At 45.5% G+C, this 19740-nt stretch overlaps 2 protein-coding genes and 1 long non-coding RNA gene across 3 annotated transcripts; 2 read left to right on the top strand and 1 right to left on the bottom strand.

Annotated features, from left to right (window-relative positions):
• The first annotated feature begins 1361 nt into the window (after positions 1–1361).
• LOC138112515 (homeobox protein vent1-like) lies at positions 1362–7773 on the top strand. The gene is made up of 4 exons (XM_069019767.1): positions 1362–1521; positions 5287–6418; positions 6555–6793; positions 7315–7773. Exons 2-4 carry the CDS (start codon positions 6085–6087, stop codon positions 7672–7674), a joined length of 933 nt encoding a protein of 310 aa, XP_068875868.1. The 5' UTR covers positions 1362–1521; positions 5287–6084; the 3' UTR covers positions 7675–7773.
• A 1927-nt stretch (positions 7774–9700) lies between these two features.
• LOC138112516 (homeobox protein vex1-like) lies at positions 9701–11817 on the bottom strand. Its single transcript, XM_069019768.1, has 3 exons — positions 11549–11817; positions 11163–11365; positions 9701–10511 (listed from the first exon to the last, which is right to left on the bottom strand). The coding sequence occupies exons 1-3, from the start codon at positions 11661–11663 to the stop codon at positions 10149–10151; spliced, it is 681 nt and encodes a 226-aa protein (XP_068875869.1). The 5' UTR covers positions 11664–11817; the 3' UTR covers positions 9701–10148.
• A 3129-nt stretch (positions 11818–14946) lies between these two features.
• Positions 14947–16112, top strand: LOC138112842 (uncharacterized). The gene is made up of 3 exons (XR_011151870.1): positions 14947–15048; positions 15581–15689; positions 15877–16112. It is a non-coding gene; the product is annotated as an uncharacterized lncRNA (long non-coding RNA).
• Positions 16113–19740: the final 3628 nt, after the last annotated feature.

The following is a 19740-nucleotide window of genomic DNA, read 5'->3' as shown; positions in this document are numbered from 1 at the left end:
CGGGGCTGCGGGGCCGAGCAGCATCGGCCACGGGGCGGTCTCGGGGCTGGAGGCTCTGCGTGCCGGGCGGGCGTGTGCGGCTCCCCGTGCTCTGGCTGAGGCTGGCCGGTGTCGTGCCAGGGATGAGTGATGGTTAGGGGCAGTAACGGGGCATCCCAGCTCGGGGCGTACGAGCTGCAGAACGGTTGGCTGGGCAGAAGCCGATCTCCGTTTGAAAGGGTGCTAATGGGCACTTAACATAATGACTCCTTGGCCGCAGGTATACTCAGCAAGCACATGAAATGCCTTGCCAGTGTTTTGGCAGGACTAACTTGAAAATATTGTTCTTTTTCCCGGTAATTGCCCAGATAAACGCGAGAGATGATGATCACTTGGCTGAGTCCCTAATGGTATCAGGTTGCCCTGAATATCTACACGAAAATTTCTCTCGTTCCTGCAAAAATCGGCTTCTTCTAGAAGGCAACTACTACATTCCAGTAGTCTAGAAAGCTATATGTGAAATAATTTCATTTTTGCTAGAGCTGTCGAACTCTAAACTCTAATGGCCCTAAAATGTGAATGCACGTTTTTCCTTTGATCTGAGAGAAAGAAATTCGGACTTCATGCTTTAGTCCTGCTTGTTTGAATTTCTCCTTCACTGCGTTTTAGCCCTGGCAGCAGTAAAGGAGCACTGGTGTCCGTGCAGGCTCCTGCACGGTATCAGCCCCTCGCAGGAGATCGCAAGGGGAGCACCCCATCCCGTCTTTGTGTCTTCAATCGCACCACAATAACCCCAGTACCGGAATGCTCTCCGGCAGGACAAAGCGGTGCAGGCAAGCCAGCTACAACTGGGGGGAGGGGGGGAAGAAGCCGAGCGGGTCGATTAGCTGGGGAGGAGTAGTTTAATGCTCCTGGGGTGAAATTGTCGGAACCCCCCGGGCCGGCGGCTCTCGGACTGTAGAGGCTGTATAATCTGGAAACTGGGCTCCCCAGGGAGGAAAAGGGCATGGGAGGGGAAAATTGCCAGAGTGCTAACTTCAAAGCCTTTCTCCCCTGCAGTGCGTGCGCGGAGGGGGAGAAACCTGATTGAATTAACACCGCGGGGCGGGGGAGCCGCCGGCAACCGCGCTCGGAACCGCCCGTCCCAATTTGGCTAGAGCAGCCATCAGGGGGCTGGGAATAGGATCGGGGTATACCACCCCCCTGCAGCTCCCAGACACGGTGGAGCCACTCCAGGGACCTCTTTACAAACTAGGTGAAGTTATTCGGCGTTGTGTGCTAATCGAGAGAGATCCCGCACTGTTAGGCCATTACATCTAATTGCTACCCATTATCTCTTTCTTTGATACGCAATTAGATGACAATTAACTTGATAAATCCCACCGACGTGGAGGGGGAAGAAAGAGGAGAGACCGCTTGGTCTCGACATGTTCCTTGTGTAGACTTTCCTACTTTTCCTTTATATTTGTTTCTTAAACTCCTAGTGTTACCCTCTAATAGTACCTAGTAGGGAGCTAATCCCGGTGTCTCTTTGGTATTCAGGTAGGTTAAGTGATTTAATTCTTATTTCAGCTCTTAGTTACTCTGCCTGGGCAATTCTGAGCAACTGCGGAGGTGTCACAAGTCCTCAGGCAATGTGGCGATAGCGTGCATAGAAATTCAAGTACTAGTTTGTTTCGAGCTAACTTGTACCTAACTTATCTAGCTGCTTTGTCCATTAGTTCTGCAAAGCGCACAAAAATATTGCCCTGATAAATCGTTTTTAATGCAAACTGCGTGCTTGCTCCCATAGTCGCCGAATGGGAATATCTGAGCTTTCAGCGTGCAAGTCGGGAGGGAAGAGGGTGCAGCGCTGGCGGCTGAGTCAGTAGCATTTGTCATTTATTGTGTGTTAGCCCGCATTGTTCCCGTGGGCAAAGGAGTGGCGGGGTGATGGCACTGTTAGTGTTCACGGGTACTTCAAACAGAAAAGCATCTATTCCCAAACAATCGATCTCGTTGATGCCTAATTGACTATCTAATAGCACCTATCAGGACATCAAAGGAGACGCTGAATAACCAAGTTAGCATTTCCAAAGGGGAGCAGCGGAGGGTACAAACAGCCATCAGCTGTCCCACCGGCCAGGAGCCCAGCCCGGGCCCTGCGGCTGCCTGTGGGCCTGGAATTCCTGGGGCCCCGTCTGAAATAGAGCAAACTGTCTTGTCTTGCCTGCACTTTTAGCATTGTTAAAACCCCGTTCCTTACAGTGAGTTTACTTACTTCTGAAGGGCTGCCACACTTCTCCAGGGTCTCTCCTCCTGCCCACTTGTGCAGCTACACCATGTATTTTGTGGGGTTCGAATGTTGGGGTCTTTTTGGTTTGGGTTTGTTGGTTTTTTTTTTTCTTTCTCAGAATGGAGTGGGTAGCGTTGTAGTTGTTCTTACTGAATCCCCTATCATCTCCACTTCTCCAGTTTTGTCAGGAAGATATTGGAAAATCTGTGTTTTTTGCAAAGATAAATGGTACCTGCTACTATCCCAGATCTGGTGGCGTAATACATCAGCTCTAAATCTATGATAAATGCTATGATAGTTTGGTCTGTATACTGGTTTGGGGGTTTTGTTTGGTTTTTTTCCCCATGGCCTACTTACAGACAGGGCTAGCAGATAGAAAGTTTGTAATACAAAGATTTGCCCAACTATGCTAGCAATTATTGCCCTCGAGAAGGACTATTTTTCTGTTGGCAAAAATATGTCCACTTTTTCTTATGTTTCCATACAAAATCAGTGTGATGGTCTGCTGAAGGCCTTGACATGCCAACAGCATTCCTGGGCAGTACAAGTACTTCAGCATCTGGCAAAGGATGAGCATCCAGTGTTTTGTGCAGGAGATGCTGCAGCCTGAGTGATGGGCTGGACCTTCCTTAGGCAATACCTTCACGCTGCAGAGCTGCTGCAGTCCTGCCTGTTCTCACGGGTTTATATTCCATATGTGCACAAAGCCCCAGATGAAATATTCCCAGGCATACCAGTGAGAGAAATCTACCATTTGTTCTTAGAAGCCTTGTAGAGCTCACATGAGAAGAGCACTCTGTCCTGACAGCCGTATCTGTAATTATCACATCCTGGCATGAACCACTGCACTGAAATTCAGGGTAACATGCCGAGTTACAAGAGTGCCTAAATTTTCAGTACATTTCTTGAAGCACCAAGCATGTTTCTTAGGGTTGTAAGGCTTACATACAAATGCAGAACAGTAAGTATTTTGAAATGTGATTTGGAGAAATGGGTCCACTATGTTATTAATGTAACACGTGAAAGAAAAATCCATCAATTTTTCAATATAATAAAATATTCTGAAGTTCTGAGTATACATAATTCTATAGGAAAATACATAATTTCTCCTGAAAGCTTAGATTTATTTTTCGTCATGTTTATGTATCATATCAATTGACTGCTGTAAAAATTTCAAGTGATACAAAAGAACTGAATGGAAGTAAATTTGTGTCTGTGTATGAGCTCTGTGTATGAGCCCCGTATTACTGCAAGGTGAGGGGAAGATTTAACTGCAGATGCAGGGCCTCTATCCACCCAGGGTCGTTAAAGATTTCAAGTTTCTCAAGCTGCCACCTCTTCCTAATGGGAGCTACAATAGCCACATAACACCTTCCACACTTTTCCCATCTGTTCCAGGGTTTTGTGGTCCACAGATGCAGCTACTTTCATCTGGAGTGGGGGGATCCTAGTGTTGGGTTTAAATATCTTGCTAAATCGGCAATTCAGATTGGAGTCTAATAAAAAGAAAATCAGTTTTCATTGACTTTCAGCAAACACTGGGACAGGTCAGCTGCTTTCCTGCATTCCCAAATGAGAGGAGGAAATGGCAGCAGCTCTTCAGGGTTAATAATGGTTTTCTTCTATAAGACACATAATGTATCAATGCAGATGTTGCTCTCTTTAGCACTGAGCGGTCATCTCGTGTCTGGTTTAACTTTGGCAGCTGGGGATGAGGTGTCTCTCCTAGAGGGTAGTCCCTGGGTGTTTCTGTGTGCCCGGGTGAGGGGCCTGCAGGGCATGGGGAACCCAAAGCTGCCTGACTCGGCACAGGTTTCTTCTGCTGGAGAAACGGTGGGGGAGGCTGCCCTGCGGGACACAGGGGGAATGCTGCTTTGCTCAGTTTAGGAGTTCCTGAATACCGGTGTTTTTGGTGTATTGTCTCTAAACTTCTTTTTGGTGAGGTAGTCAGGCTCTGCAGATAGTACACACTGCTTTACCCGGGATGAGTTTCTCTGCTTGGATTTGCCCACATATGGGGTTATTGGGAAATTGCTGTTCTGAAATAAGATGGGAGATAATAGAGTGATGCATTTGCTTCAGAAAAAGAGGGACCAAACACAAGTGGAATAATTCAGGAATAGTTATTAAATCCTGAAGTTATTAAAATGAAGGTTCAGGCTCCTAGTTCGTTTAGGGAACAGTCAGTGACCTATCCCTGCTTGACTAAAATGTGTCTAGGGTGTGTTAGTGTTACAGTGGTTTTGGTTGGGTCAGTGGCACTCACAGGTATGTGGTTCTGATCCAGGGTGGGAATTCGATCTCCAGCTGTGTTCAACTGCTTGGGCATTTGCACTGGCTTGTGCATATCAGCCAAAACGACAGTCTTGTGCCAGCATAGGTGAAACTCCTTTAGTGGCTGTACCCAGCACCCCTCAAAGAGCAGGGAGATCTCTCTGTCGGGGCTGTTGTGCCGAGGCAACAACAGCCTTTCCCATCCCTGCCCTGAGGGGATGGTGTTGCAAGCAAAGCTTCAGAAGGCATCCAGCTTTTGGGCTCTGTGGGCTTGGTAAGGTGTTTGCATTGCTCAGGTGCCTGGGTTTTAGCCCTCCCCTGAGGCCAGTGTGGGGATAAGCCGACTTTGTGGGATCGGGAGGGGTCGATAACCCTCTATCCATTCCCGCGGCCATGGAGTTACGGGAACACCTGAGACAATGAAAATGAATAGCACGAATATGAGGGGTTTTTTTTTCCACAAATGATTTTCATAATAGAGTGGAGAGATGGTTTAGCTGGGGTTTGGTTGAGTTTTGGGGTTTTTTTAAGAGAAAAAAACCCTCATATCGCCCATGTGTGTGGGAATCTAGATTATTGCTGTGTTTTAGAAAGAAACAGACTCCTGCCCTGTTAGACCCAGGTTTATGGTGTCCACTCCTTCTGGTGGTGCATCCAAGCAGGAACTCTGAGGATTTCGGAATCCTCCCTGCTGTTGAGGTCCTATCGGTGCATTTACCCAGTTAGAGGGATTGGCGCTCACTTCCATTCTCCTTTAGGCGAGGCTTAGGATGGGAGTTATTCAAGCGTCGCTACTGCCGGTGTGGTATTTTTTATCGGCGTCACCAAAACCCCGGTGAAGTTGAACATAAGGAGAACCTGGAGACGGGCTAAGCTGCCGAGATGCCCCTTTCCCCCAACCAAGCTGTGCTGGGGGATGTCTTGGTATCCTCCCTGCATTACAAGGGCATCGTCCATCTCGGGAAGCGGCGTGTGGATTGGGGTAGTATGAAGTTGATGAGGTGCGAGCTCCGCTGCCCACTTAATGCTTTGATCACTAAACGACTGGGGAGATGGGTTGCGTTTTCTGGCTAGACAGACGGCGCCAAGTTCAAGCTGAGAAGGCCCGAGGCCCTGCTCACCCCCAGCCTGGCTCTGGCCCCGGGAGTGAGGGCTTAGCCTCGTGGATAGGGACTTCTTGATATTGGCCCCCTACGGCTTTCCCCAGGGAGGGAAAAGGACGGCGGCGCTGGAAGGCTCTACTACAGGTTCCTTACCCCTCATCCCTGTCCCGGCCTCGTGGGTGTGGGTCTCGGGGCTGGTTTCCGGCATCTGTGCAAGGTGGACGCCGCGACTGAACAGGGAGTGGTAAACCCGCGCTGCCACCAGCACCCACGGTGTCTTTAGACGCTGGGGCTGCCCGTGCCCTGCCCTCCAGGGGAGAGGGGCAGCTTTGCACTTCAAGGGGGTCTCCCCGGCCCCGCAGACACGCTGGAGCCAAGGGCTGTAGACATTTGCCAGACGTGTGAACTTTCCTGCTCGCTGGTAGCTGTTATCTCTGCTCGATTCCCACTTTGATGTGTGTTCGCACTTACAAACGACCCCCCCACCCCCGGACGGAGCGCTCATATAAGAGCTGGCCGAGGCCATGGGTCCCCCATGCCCTCGCCGCCATGAACCAGGCCCAGATCCCTTCGGCAGAGACCAAGCCCCACGGGGTCAGGCCCCACATCTGCTGTGCGCCCCCTCCCCGTGCCCCCACCTCGCTGGGCAGTCCCACCCGCCTGGTCACAGCCAAACCCCGACGGGGCAGCCCCCAGCAGGGCCAGCCCGCGGACAGCGAGCCCTGCGCGGCGGAGAGGAGCCGAGACGATCCCCGGGACATCACTGACCCCTGCCCGTCTGAGCCAGGTGGGTGAGGAGGGAACAGGCAGGGAGAAGAGGGGAGCGGGCTGGGGTGACACACCTGGCAGGGCCGAGGGGCGGCGGAGGCGCTGTTCCAGCCGGGGCAGAGGCCTCACCGCTGCCCCCATCTCCTCCCGTGCAGCCCCCGACGGCGGCTGGCTCAGCGCCGACGAGTCCTCGGGCTACGAGAGCGAGAGCGCGGGCGGGGAGCGCGCCGGGGCCGCGGCGGCGGGCGGGACCCGCGGGCGGCAGCGGCGGGCGCGCACCGCCTTCACCTCGGAGCAGGTCTGCCGCCTGGAGAAGACCTTCCAGCGCCAGAAGTACCTGGGGGCCACGGAGCGGAGGAAGCTGGCGGCTGCCTTGCAGCTCTCGGAGATCCAGGTTAGTCCCGCAGAAGGCGGATCCTTCCCGGCCCCGGCGGGCAGGAGCAGCCAGGGTCCTCTGCGGTTTCGCATCGAACTTTCCTGCGATGAGGAGATATAGCACTCTCGAGTAGAGTTTAACAGGGGCTGTGGGATCCCTCGGGGATTAACGAGTTAGCACTCCGGGAAATTTGCGACACTTTCTACGGGAAGTTATTGAGGGGTTTTTATTTCTTAGTGAGGTAAACCGCCCTGGATATACGGCGATCTGCATAGACCATGCAGGGCTCATATCTGGTTTTAAAGACTCTTAAGTGGTTAATGGCTAATCCCTGAACGCAGCCACCCTCCCCTCGACATCCCGCAGGTCCTCTGCCCTCTGTTAAGTAGGCCAAAAGCATCAGTCCAGCTGTGTCAATTCCATCTGAAGCAGAATGGCAAAAGCAGCTGAGATACGGTTGTTCATAGTTTGCACATTGTCTTTAGGCAAGGTCTCTGATTCATGTCCTGCATCCCCCCCTTCTTATTTTTGTTGCTTAGATCAAGACCTGGTTTCAGAACAGGAGGATGAAACTGAAGAGACAGATACAGGACCACCAGCACAGCCTCGTGTCCCCTGTTCCACTCTACAGCTACGCCCCGGGGACCTCACCAGCTCTGTTTCAGGATGGTCTCCACTACTCGTTTGCTGCCCAGCACCAGAGACTCCTGCCTTTTACCCCAGTGCCTGCTGTGCAGTTTGGCTTCTCCTTTCCCAGATATGACGCATCGCAAAGCACCTACCCCTTTATGGCAAATGAACTGCCGTACTACCATCCACACCTTCTTCCTCATCCTTCTTTCCATCCAGTTATTCAGAACAAAATGGACAAGCAATGCCACCGTGTATATGCATTATAGTGAAAAACCAAAGGGGAAGAGTGTTTTCCACTGTAATGTATTTCATGCTCAGAATCTCTTGCCTGATTTGGAAGAGTGTCTTTATTATTTTAAGTTAAATGTGAAAATGAATAATTTTATATTTGATAATATTAAAATATTAATAAATCTAGTCTGAAATGTATTAGGTAGATGGTTTTCATTACACATCCCCAGTTTTTCATAAATGTGTATATATATAAATCTGAACAGAGTTATATGTGTCAAGTCTATAAAAGGCTGCACCTGTGCAATGTAAACTGCAATGGTCACTTGTCCTCCTGTAAAGGTAATGGGTTTAGATATTTTCATACACTTTGTTTCACTTTCCTATCCTCCCACAGAGATTGTCTGTCTGTTGTTGGGTGTTTGGTAGCCTGGACAGAGGCAACTGCACCCAATTGCCCTGCACTGTGCTTTAAACTAAGTGCATCTTCCAGGGGGAAGGATAAGCTGTCGGTGAGTTTTGGTTCTGGATATAAATCAAATGGTACAAGTACAATCCCATCTTCCATGTGAAGGCAGCAGATGTAATAATCAAAATTTATTAAGTCAGCATGTCTTCAAACAGAAATTAAATGGATCAGGCCTTCATTATGGAATTTTAAAGTTTAACAATTTCTAAAACAAACACTAGGCAAAAAAATTTTGGGCGTAATTGTGTCTGGTTCAAAGCCGTATAATTTGAATGGGATTGTAACCTGAAAATTTGGCCTTTGTCTCACCACTAAATAGCAATTATAATTGCATACTTTGCAATTAGCACTTTTTTAGCAAATTGATCTATTCCCTTTAAATATGTAAAGGGTTCAAATTTTGTTTTAGTAATCCTGAAATTTGTTGGGTTTTTTTCAGTTCTTCCTGCGATTAGTGTTCACTCCTCCTGAAAGTGCTTAGTTAACACTTCCTATTTCTTAGTCTAGATTTTAATGAAGTTTCGTTAATTTTCCTGAAAGGTCTTTTAAATACATTACTTGATTGTTGCATTGTAGTCCAAATTTCCACCCTCCACCCTCTTAATTCAGAGAATCATGAAGCGTTTCGATTTAACAGCCTAGGGGCTTCCCACTCATGAAAAAATTACTTGGAAGTCGTAAAGGGATTTTTCTGTAGAGTGTGTTCAAAGTGACTGAGAAACGCACAGGTTGTCCCTTCAGCTGCCTGGCTGTGTCACGGATCAGCACTGCCCTGGTGGGACACTTAGATGGGGTGTGGTGGAGGAAATTCCTTCAGTGCCTTCCAATTTCCCCTCCTCCCTATTGTCTACCAAACGGGATGGGGGGGGGGGGGGGGGGGGGGAGGGGAGGCAGAGGAGGGGAAAAGGGAATGCATGGCACAGAGCTGTTGCAGGCCTTTTTTTTTCCCCCTTGTGAGCAGAGGAAAGGGAGGGTTTGGGTTTCTTTCTCGGTGGTGGTGGTTTTTTATTTTGTTTTGTGGGGATAATTTTTTTTCTCTTTACAATTGCAAAGTAGTCTAACCACCACCTAGCAAGCAAGTTAGATTGCTCTGGATCGGGAAGGAGATGTAGCCACACCTGCTGCAGCTGCTTTATACTGATGTAAGGTCTCTTGTTTCCCATAGTGTAAAGTTTTGGCTCTGCCGTTTTCCATAAAGCTTGCTTTGTGGCTTTTAGGAACAGCCCTAAGTGTTCCTAAGAGCAAGCCTAAGCTAATTCTACAGTTTAAAAATCAGGGAGGCTATCAAGTTACAGTTCAGCTTTTGGAATTAAAAAGCGAATTTTTTTTTTTTTTTTTCAGTGTCCCAAGAGACCTGAATTGGTGAACAATTCGTTTCCATAAGCGGATTTAAATTGCAAGTATGCTTGACATTGGCATCAACATACATGCTTACCAGTTAATTCCTTAGCCTCATCTCTCTTCAAGTGCATAAATGCAACAAGTCCATCAAAAAACAGGTGAGACCACTTCAAGAATGGTGCAGAATATACACATAAATGAGAATAGTGGACAACTTATTCAGTTTTGTTCACAGCGTTTTTTACCTTTAGTAACATTTTAATTTAAATGTACTTGCTGCAATTTACAAATGTTTCCTTAAAAACCCACGATCAAGTAGAATAGACAAAGTTTTTAACACCATTGTCTTTTAAATGATAGTTGTTATGTAAATTTCAGTGCAAACAGTACTCCACTTTTTCAGTGGAGATCCCCACATGATTATAGGTTATTGTCTGAAAACTTTTAGATAGGCAAAATTTACATAGAAATTTCCATACAGCATGGTGAAATCTGTAGGAATAGAGAGGTTTCATGTCCTCCACTTCCACTCAGTACAACTTCTCTCATATGGGTAAATTACTTTCTCTGCTAATCAAACTTTTTTTTATGTTAACGAAAATAATTCAAAGAATCATCAATTCATTTGATATAACAAAATAAGTTAAATAGTTAGAGATATTTGGCACTTCTTTTTTAGATTACCGATAATCGTTGACATTAACAGGAAGGAAGATCTGGTTGGAACATCAGTCTTTTATGTTCAGTGGTTAGAGTCACTGCTGGAAGAACAGAAGAGTAACAAGATAATCCTGGCCCGGGAGGCAGTAGTAAAGCTGGACTTGGCTGAAACGACTGATCTGGAGCAGAAGGCAACAACAAGGCAGGGTTTGGCATAGCTGGGTGAAGGGAAATAGCAGAGGTAGCAGAGACATTGACATCCATCCCATGAGGCTGGCTGGATATAGCTGTGTCTGGGTAACAATGATAGGGCAAAAATAAGCCTGAGAAAAGAGCTTCGATCCTGGCATCTTGGGTCTGGCGTTTGAACTTCATACGACGATTCTGAAACCAGGTTTTTATCTGAGGATAAGAAAAAAAGAGTCAAGAACCAAACCACTTATCCCTTTTCCATATAGTAATACACCCTGAAGGAAGCCTTATTGTCGAAATAACAGGATGCATTAACAGTAAAGGTGTAGGGCTAATGACGTTAGAATAATTGTCTTGACATGATGAGGAATCAAACTGTGAAGATTCCATGATCCGTGGCAAGCCAATACTCAGATTTGGACCGGGGCTGTAACACAAGACTGTTGCAGTGGGGCTAAAAGGGCTGGGTAGGGGTAGGTCTGTTAAAAAATCCTGCAACGAACCTGTCAAATGGATACATAACCATAAGAAAGAATTATCCTGCAGATTGACTTTCTGGAGATTGTGGAAGCACTTTCACCCCCAGTGAAGTTTCAGCTTTGAACTTGCACTCACTATTTTCCATTTGCTCCTTGTCTCTGGAGGACTCGGAGCTGCGACGGGCACGGCAGTGCCAGGCGAGGCAGGGCTATCAGTCTGCTCAAGCCCGTCTGCTCCAGCTGAGCGAGGCTGGCGGGCAGCCCGGTCCGTCGCACCTGCAGGAGCTGTCACTGTCGCTGCCCCGTCCCCCGGTGCCCGTGAGGTGCCTCCCACCCCGCGGGGCCCGTGTCCCGCTCGGGCGGAGGGCCAGGCCGCGCTCACCTGGCTCTGGGAGAGGTTCAGCACGGCGGCTAAGCGCCGCTTCTCGCCGGCGCAGATGTAGCGCTGCTCTCGGAAGCTGCGCTCCAGCTCCTGCAGCTGCGCCGCCGAGAATTTGGTGCGGGACCGCCCGGGCACGGTGCCCACAGACTCCGCTTCGTGCCCGGGGCTGCCGCGCTCGGCGGCCTCCCGGTCCCGGGGCGAGTCTGCGGGAACAGACGGGGGCGTTTGAGGGGGGGACCCTTCGGGGCACCCTTTCCTCGGCGGGCCCCGGGCCCCGCGGGCGGTGACGCGGTGGCGGCCGTGCCCCGCCGGTGCCGCCCGCGGGGACCGAAAGTGCCGCGGCCGCCGCTGTGCGGGGAGACCCAGCGGGCACGGCCGGGACTCACCGGGCATCTCCGGGGCTCCGCCGCGGCTGCTCTGGGCCAGCCACTCCACCGAGAAGGAGCCCTTCTCCATGTCCCCAGCCTTGCCGGCCCTCACTGGAGCCGCCCGGGTAAACATTTAAAGCGCTTTCGCCGGCGTGGTTTAAAAAGGCCCAAAGCATCAAATGAGGCCGGGGACAAAGGACCTCATTTAGAGGGGCTTTAATCTCCCCTTTCAGGTGATTGTTACATCCGCCTAATCTCCGAGCGCAGTAGTTTGCAGAACTCAAGGCTGCCTGACCTGGCGCCAAGTTCAGCGCGGAGTCGTCTCCTCACCACGTAGGTGCTGGGAATTGCATCACGGCCTGGGCTTCTTCACGCTGCCCGAGCTGCCCTCGGCCCCCGTGATTTTCAATCTTTATCTCCTGCGATGAAGGACGAGGATTCAGAAGGGACTGATAACAAAGAAGGATAGGGAGAAGCCTCTTTTATGAGTCTTATTCCCAGATTTTGAGTCCCTCTTGCCTGTTTGATGCAAGGCTTGATAGAATCTCTTTGCCTTTCTATCAGCAAAGGAAGTAGGGACGTGAGGTAGGAACAAGTAAGTAGTCCTCGTCAGATAGAAATCTTGAAGAAACACTGATACAGTGTCTTGCCAATATGCCTGTGAGGAACTCAGTGCTCTTTACTAGGTCTGGGTGGGTAGAGCTCGTTTGAGCTTGGAGTTACTTGGAAAGTGCGGGGTTAAATTTTTTTTGGTGCTGTCCATGAGGCAGAGTGCTGCAGTCAGGACTCTCATCTTCCTCTGAAGTCTTAGGTACACTTGTTGACTCAGTTTATGCAGTATCAGAGATTTTGGGAAGTCTTCAGGGAGAGAATGGTTGAAACTAGAGCACAGAGGCATTAGTTTAGCAATTTGTTAGATCATTTTCAGAAAATAGGGTGGGAAGTTTTGAATACTTTGAGTTCATGCTTATGAATTTATCTAAGAATAAGATTAAGCAATGAGAGGTGATGTGTCAGGACATTGGACAGGAAACACTGAGAAAATGACTAGTTTGCTTGAATTTATCTGTTCATGTCTTTAAACGCCATCTCCTTTCCCGGCATCCCAAGAAAGAAGTGTGTGCATTTCAAAGTAAACAGTTCTGACGTTCTTATGAAGTAGATCAAAGAAGAGGAGTGTAAAGTCTGTTCAGAGGCAGTCTGTTCAAGGATGATTCCGATAAGGGTGAGAAAAGAACCACTTTTACGGTCTGAAGTGGGCCTGGGATGGCACAGTCCTTATCCTCTGCAAACACGGGCTAACACATTTACAGGTTGTTTCAGTAAACAGTCACCGCTGCTTGAGTTTATACAGTCAGAGATAATGAAGCAGCTTCCACGCGGAGCGGAACATGTTTGAGACAACGTGCTAATTCTTAAACTTCAAAGAAATTCATGTCACCTTTTATGAAGGGTGATGTATTTATAGCGACATGGCAGGAGTAAGATAATGCTACACTCGCAGCTCTCTCTCTTCTTAGGTTTTCTATATCTCTCAGGTAGGAATACTATTTTCTCCCATAAAATGCAATGGAATTTTGTTAACTATGCTGAAGCATGACACATGTAAGAAATTTTTACACTGATTTTGAATATTCTTCATACATACATTTAGCTGCTTTTAGGAAGTCTTTTGTTCTTCTTGCGGTAAAAAGAAAAAAAAAAAAACAGAAACCTCTCTTGAATATCTACCTGAACAGTCTGTTTTTCTTTTTTCTTTATTTTTTCTTCTTTTTTTAATAAACATGACACTTCTAATAGGTGACCACATATGCTTCGAGGTAAGAAATGACTGCAGACCTGACACCTTTTAGGTTTTACAGAAAAGCTCTTCTGACTAAGCTAACAGGGACAGTAGTTGCATTGTCTTCATGTGCTTCTGATTCCACCCACAGCAATTTGCAGTTCTTAAAAGCAATTAAGATGTAAGTTGGAAGTTACAGCTTTTCTTTTTAGTAAAAACCAATCCAAAGGCAACCCAATACCACCATCCTTAGTTTCCATAACGTTATGGGAAAAACTACTGGGATATTATTCAGTGTTCAGGAGGATTTGCCTGAAAGGGACCATTACAAATAATGGACCATTATTTTTTAGTTAGCCTGTTTCCTAGTCCTAAAACCCTGCAAATTAATCCTGGAGAAAGTAAAGTTTGGTCTGGAAAAATGAGTAAGTACTAGACAATTTCTGAAGTGAATCCTTGTAATTTTAGTGTTACAGGCAACATCTAACCAGAAGGATTAGCAAGGCATAATTCCTTTGCTATAAGTAATGTTTCTAGTTGTTGATTATTATTGTGCTTATTTTAATAGATGCACAATTGTCTTGAAACAACGAAGTTTTTGCCACTATGACAGCAGTTTTAAAATTTGTATTTTAGTGTTAACGAAACGTGCGGGTTTGTGGGTATTTTGGGTTTTTTATCCTGCGATCATTGATCATGTTATTATCTAACTATATTGGAATAACAGATTGCACTGTGTCAGGAGAAAAGCCTTAATTTCAAAAGACACAGGAAGCTAATACAATATTTTATTTTTCTCTTAGGAAAGCAGTCTTTCAGACTCATGCTATGGTTTAGCTTGTGAGGCTTCCTTCCTACTTTTTTCATGTAGAAAACCATGTACAAACGTGGAATGCAAGTGACTCTGGTGGCTGTTTTAGACACTGGCTCTTTTATTGTAAACAGAAGTAGATGATAAAATGACTAAACTTTCCTGTGCTGGCATATGACTGCATTAAAAAAGATGGGTAGTGTTCTATTATGTTAGAAAATCAATACACATTTTATTTTGTTTTTACTGGGTTTTGGTATTGTTAATGTGATTTTTTTTCCCTTGTAGGATCTTTCTGTTACGTTTCCTTCAGTTGATATTTAAAATTTAGAGACTTGGGGTTTTGTGGTGTGCGATTGACTGATTTTGGGGAGGCGGTGTCCTCATTAATAACAAATTTTATTTTTGCCAGTTGTCATTTGACTTGCAATGTTAGAACTAAACAGGAAGCTCAACAAAACTAGGAGTGTCAGTGGCTATGAAGGTGACAAACACAAGCAAAAATATGCTTGAAATAAATTATTTATTAAAAAACGTTAATGTTCATGCCGTTGAGTGTCATTGTGATAATTTACCTAAGATATAGAGCGTGGCTTGAGGCAAAGCTCCCATTAAAAGGACTTTGATGGGGTGATTGGATCTCATCAACGACCATCACATGAGAGCAATTGCAAGTCAAAAGGTAATTGCTGCCTGTTTCTAGTTAGCAATTAACGTTTGTCAGAACCTGTGATGAAACGTTTATCCCATTTTCCATTGATTATTAGCACTTTTTATGAACACGTGGACTACAAAACCCATGACGACCAAAACTTTGAATGTAAATGGTAAGCTGTAAGTGTAGTGAAGGTGCAGCTGACTCGCGTTTTACTGTTGGGGTTTAATGACAGCTTTTCTTGACAGAGCCCTCAGTGAGAACGTCTGGTAACAAGTCTGGTGCTTTTTGTTGTCTATTTAAGTGTCTTGTTGAAATAACTTTATGAAGTGTCTCATGGCTGTTAATGCTTTTATTCATTACGTCCGTTGCGAAGATAATTTCCTGCAAAGCAACGATTATTCTTCTGGTGTTGATTTGAGCACAGAAAATATTAATGCACAGAAACTGTAGCAGGATTTGGCAGTATCCTAGCAATGAAAAACTGGAGACAGGTTATTCAGTTATTTTAACAACTATTAAGGGCACTCATCAGATAGAAACTAATGCAGTTTGTAAGGTTTCTATCTCATACAAAGGACATGACTATCTAAACGAAGCAGGTTGAGTAGTACTACCAGCTCTGCTGTTGGAAGGGATTGATTCACTCCTCCTCCTTCCCTCTTTCTGGCTATGCTTTTTCCCATATGCTCTGAGTTTAGGTGACCCTCTGATCTATCAAGGAGTCCATTTAGGTTTCTAAGCTAGCAGGAAACAGGGGGGAAAGAAAAAAAAAGAAAAGAAAATTGCTTTTTTTAACAGCTTGGAGATACACCCACTCACTGAAAGGTTGGATGAGCTCTTTAACTTGCACAGAGCAATGCTTGAAGCATGGAAGGAAAGAGGAAGAAACAGGCTGATTCGTTCAGTAGTGAGTCGATTTGTTGCTTTATATAAGTAAATTCAGATGTCTCTACAGCCAGCAGGTCAGTATAATTCCTCACTTTCTCCAGATGGAGACTATGGTAGAGCAAGGTGAGAACTGGATTGATGTGCAGATGCAGATGTAACTCACTAGTAAATAAATATTGATTTTTGAATACGATTTCTATTTTCAGGGCTTCCTTTTTGCCATCTTTTCGAGCTGTTTACCCTCTGCTCCTTGCTCCAGCGCTGCTCCAGCCGCGTGTCGCTCGCTGGCCACCTCCCTCCCGGTGTCGCCGCCCGGAGGCACCGGGCAGTGCTGGGGACAGGCTCGGTCACCGCGCTGGGGCAGCGCCGGCCGCCGGAAAGTGCCTCATTCCCTATCTTGGGAAGTGCTTTTCTTCCTTGAATTACATAATACGATAATGGACATCCCCCTCGCCTCACTGTAATGTAAAACAATACTTATTTTTTAGAATTAAAATTTCAATACTGCTTAATCTTAATTCGACCCCCTTGACATTTTATACAGCATTAAAAAAAAAACCAAAAAACAAACAAACAAAAAAAAAACCCAGCCAAACAAAAAAAACAAACAAACAAACAAACAAACAAAAAACCCCCACCAATCAAAAAAACAAAACAACAGGGAAAAAACCCAGGGAGATTTAGTTGAAAAAAAACTTGACCCATCTCATGGGAAACCTGCCCCTGACAGAAGAAACAAGTTGTTTGCTCTGTCATTAGCCTTTCTTCATTGTAATACTTCTTTATTTTATGTTTTCCTTCTTCACTTGATCTACAGCTTCCCATACTTATATCTGTGAGGCTTTGGTCCTGCAGAATGGAGAAAGAATATGGGGACAAAAAGTAATAATTTTTCAGACTGAAAAGACTGAATTCAGACCACATTGTAATGCATATTCTATGAACTAGATTTAAGATCGAATAATGCCAGAATGATTTTGCTTCTAAGGCCCCGGTAGTTTCCGTAATAGTTACAAAGATCGGTTTTAAAAATAAATAAATAAATCGACAATGTGGATGCATATCAAAGCCGGCTGTCAATAATGGTAAAAGATGCATTTTACTGTCAGGAATAAGCATTGTAACCCCAAGTTCTGAAGGAGGTTGTACTATTGAAATGAATGGCTTGCAGAAAGAAAAGAGCTCAGAAAAAAAACCCCTAAAGGCCCCAAATTCTTCTATCCTCGCAATAGATCTTGTCTTCCAACATGCTCCATAAACATCCCGTCCTTCCTTTCCTTCACGTCTGCTTTTGCAAACCCTGTCCCCCTGTGTTTGCCGTTCCGGGCCGGCTGCCCCTCTCCCCATCTCCGCCCGCCCGCCCCGAGCGCTGTCAGCAGGGGGAGCGCCGAGGGCGCGGCAGCGGCCGCAGCTGGGGGAGGGTTTGGGGAGATGCTCAATCTCCGCGGGTCCTCTCTGGGGGCTGTGTGAGATCTAATTGTCTGGTCCAAGTATTGAGAGATGGAAGAATTAGAGCTCATTAATTAAACTTGATGTAGCATTTGTTTACTAGAGCAAGAAACCCTCCGGTTAGTCCCACACTGAGCTATTTGTGGACAGGTATGGAGTCAGGCTTTCCATATTCTCTTTCCTCCCTCTATGCACATGCATGGTGTGTAAATTCTCCTTCCTCCGTCTATTACTTATGCATGGTGTGTAAATTATCACTAAATTGCAGTTCTTCAGTGAAAAAAACCTCATGAAATTAGCAAAGATAAATACATGAAGTCATTTTGGTGGAATTTTTTCCCTGTTTGTTCTGGTATGTCTTTTTTTTTTAACCCAAAACCAAGAATTTTCCTCTTTCCTCTTTCTGTCTCTGGTAAGAATTAGCTGGGGCTTTGGAAATTAGCATGCATTGGTCCAAGGTAATCAGGAGGAGGAGAAAGGGGTCAAGGACTCTTTTCCAGCATCAGTGAGTTGTTTAATCTGCTCAGTTTTTCATATGGAACTACACCTCTCTTGTTCACATGGAGTGACAAAGCTGACCTATAGGCATCTTCAAAAATTTTTTAAAAAGAAAATTTTATGTGTATGCTGGAATAGTATTTGAAGATTTACCTTCAGTTTCAGTAACCAATGAATGTAAGTGTCCATGGTATAGTATGTTGCTGCTAACTGTGTCGTGTTTGTAGCAAAACCCCTGCATTTGGATGCACAGACCATGATTCCTTATTTCTTTTCCACTGTCACTTATGGCAGTGCTGACAGATGATGTTTAGAGAAGAATTACATTTACAGGTGTCTGTGAGTCTTTGAAATAGGCAGAGATAAAGACTTTTCTCTAGGGCAAATCTGTCATGGGTATTTTGTGTTAGACAAACTGGGTACAGGGGAAGGGTAAAAGCTTTTTTCTCACGCTGCAGTTCCAAAGAGGTTCCTAACTGTCCTTCCAGCATAAGCAACTTCTGCTGCTCTTCTTTCTTCCAGTATTATACTGATGCAGCTGTTTGTGCAGGTACAAAAGGAATCAGATCAGGGAAATAATTCCACTGAGAGGGAGAAGCAGAATTTTTTTTCTGATACTTTTCCCCCTCCCCCCCCCCCCAAGATAGGTTGGTTCTCTGATGTAGTTTAAAGCTTGGATACAGAGAAGTAAAAGTAGGAATAGGGAGTCACGAGAACTGCAGGATATTAGACATGCCATGCATGTTTCCAAATATGAGGGCATGATTTCTGAAAAAAGACATCTTGTGTTCAATTTTTCCCTTTTCCCAGCAGTTACGTGAGCAATGACAAACAGAAACGAGCAGCAGGAATATATTTGTGCAAAGGAACTTTGTTAAAACGTTCACTGCCCATTTAACTCAGGCAGGGATACAAACTGTAATGCACTTGCTGGACAGTACAACCCTTAATACTGATTTCCTTTGTATTGCAAAGTTCTTTGCATTTTTCCAGCCCTTCATTTTACACCACTGAGTATTACTATTCAACAATATGACACGTACCTTGGTATGTTATTTTCATTACATTGTTGCATAAGTTCATCTCAGCCTGATGTTTTTAGGAGGTGAAAAATATATTTATAGCTAAAATTCTGTCTTTCTATTTAAGCCTTACAGAATGGGATCATCCTGTCCTAACCCCTTAGGCTTATTGCTCCCACTTAAAATAATTATTTTTTCATGATAATTAAAGTGTATCTTGCACTGTGCCAAAAAAAAAGGGTGGGGGGAAGGTCTCTCCACCCACATTTTAACCATGTCTTTTACTCTCCTTTCAGTCTCGTTCAGGAAGGTGCTTATGCATAGGGTTGTGATTTGTGTTTGAAAGATAAAGCACAAACTGGATAGAGGTAAAAAAACCCCTGTAAATACTCTGGGCTTCACTGTCTCATCGCTGTCCCACCTCTCTTCCAGATCTGCTTGCTCTGGTCTGAGTATCTGCTCAGAGTTTCAACATTTGTACGTCCTGTTGTGTCATCACTTTATAGATGCTTACAGAGACTGGTGTTTGAGAACCATTAGAGGTTATGTTGTGGCTTGTGAAGTTTTCACTTCAGCTGTGGCAGGTGGGATCAGTAACCAGTGGTATTAGGAGGGAGAACTAGATTTGCTCTCCTTAAATGATTTTAAAAGCTTTACAAAAACTCCAAAACATCCAACAACCCCAAATCATATAAAATGTCAAAATCATGTAAAAGAGGTGTTTGTTTATCAGTTCATGTTGTTCAGTTCAGTCTTGCTGCTTGCTTTGCTGCTTCCATATTTGGCCTCCTGTTTTTATAGATTTCACTCCTAACTCAAACACTTTATTTGCCTCTATTTTTGGCAATGGCCAAGATGACATTTTTATTCTTATTAGCTTTGAATTTAAACTGTGCATTCTGTGCCGTAAGAAAAGAAAAAGGATCAGTTGTGGTCCTGCTGCATAGGGATCTGGGATTTGTTATAGGCTGAGTTTTACAAGAAACATATTAAAGGTAAAATATACACTTTGCTGGTGCAATTGCTTTTTAAATTTTATATTAATGTGAAATTTGTGTGAAATATGAGAGACTAAGTTATATGGGGAGTTGTCTCTTGTTT

The sequence above is a fragment of the Aphelocoma coerulescens genome, chromosome 6 (genome assembly GCF_041296385.1).
Source record: "Aphelocoma coerulescens isolate FSJ_1873_10779 chromosome 6, UR_Acoe_1.0, whole genome shotgun sequence".
Taxonomy (NCBI): domain Eukaryota; kingdom Metazoa; phylum Chordata; class Aves; order Passeriformes; family Corvidae; genus Aphelocoma; species Aphelocoma coerulescens.
The sequence above is the reverse complement of the archived record's forward strand: the minus strand, read 5'-3'. Positions and strand labels throughout refer to the sequence as shown.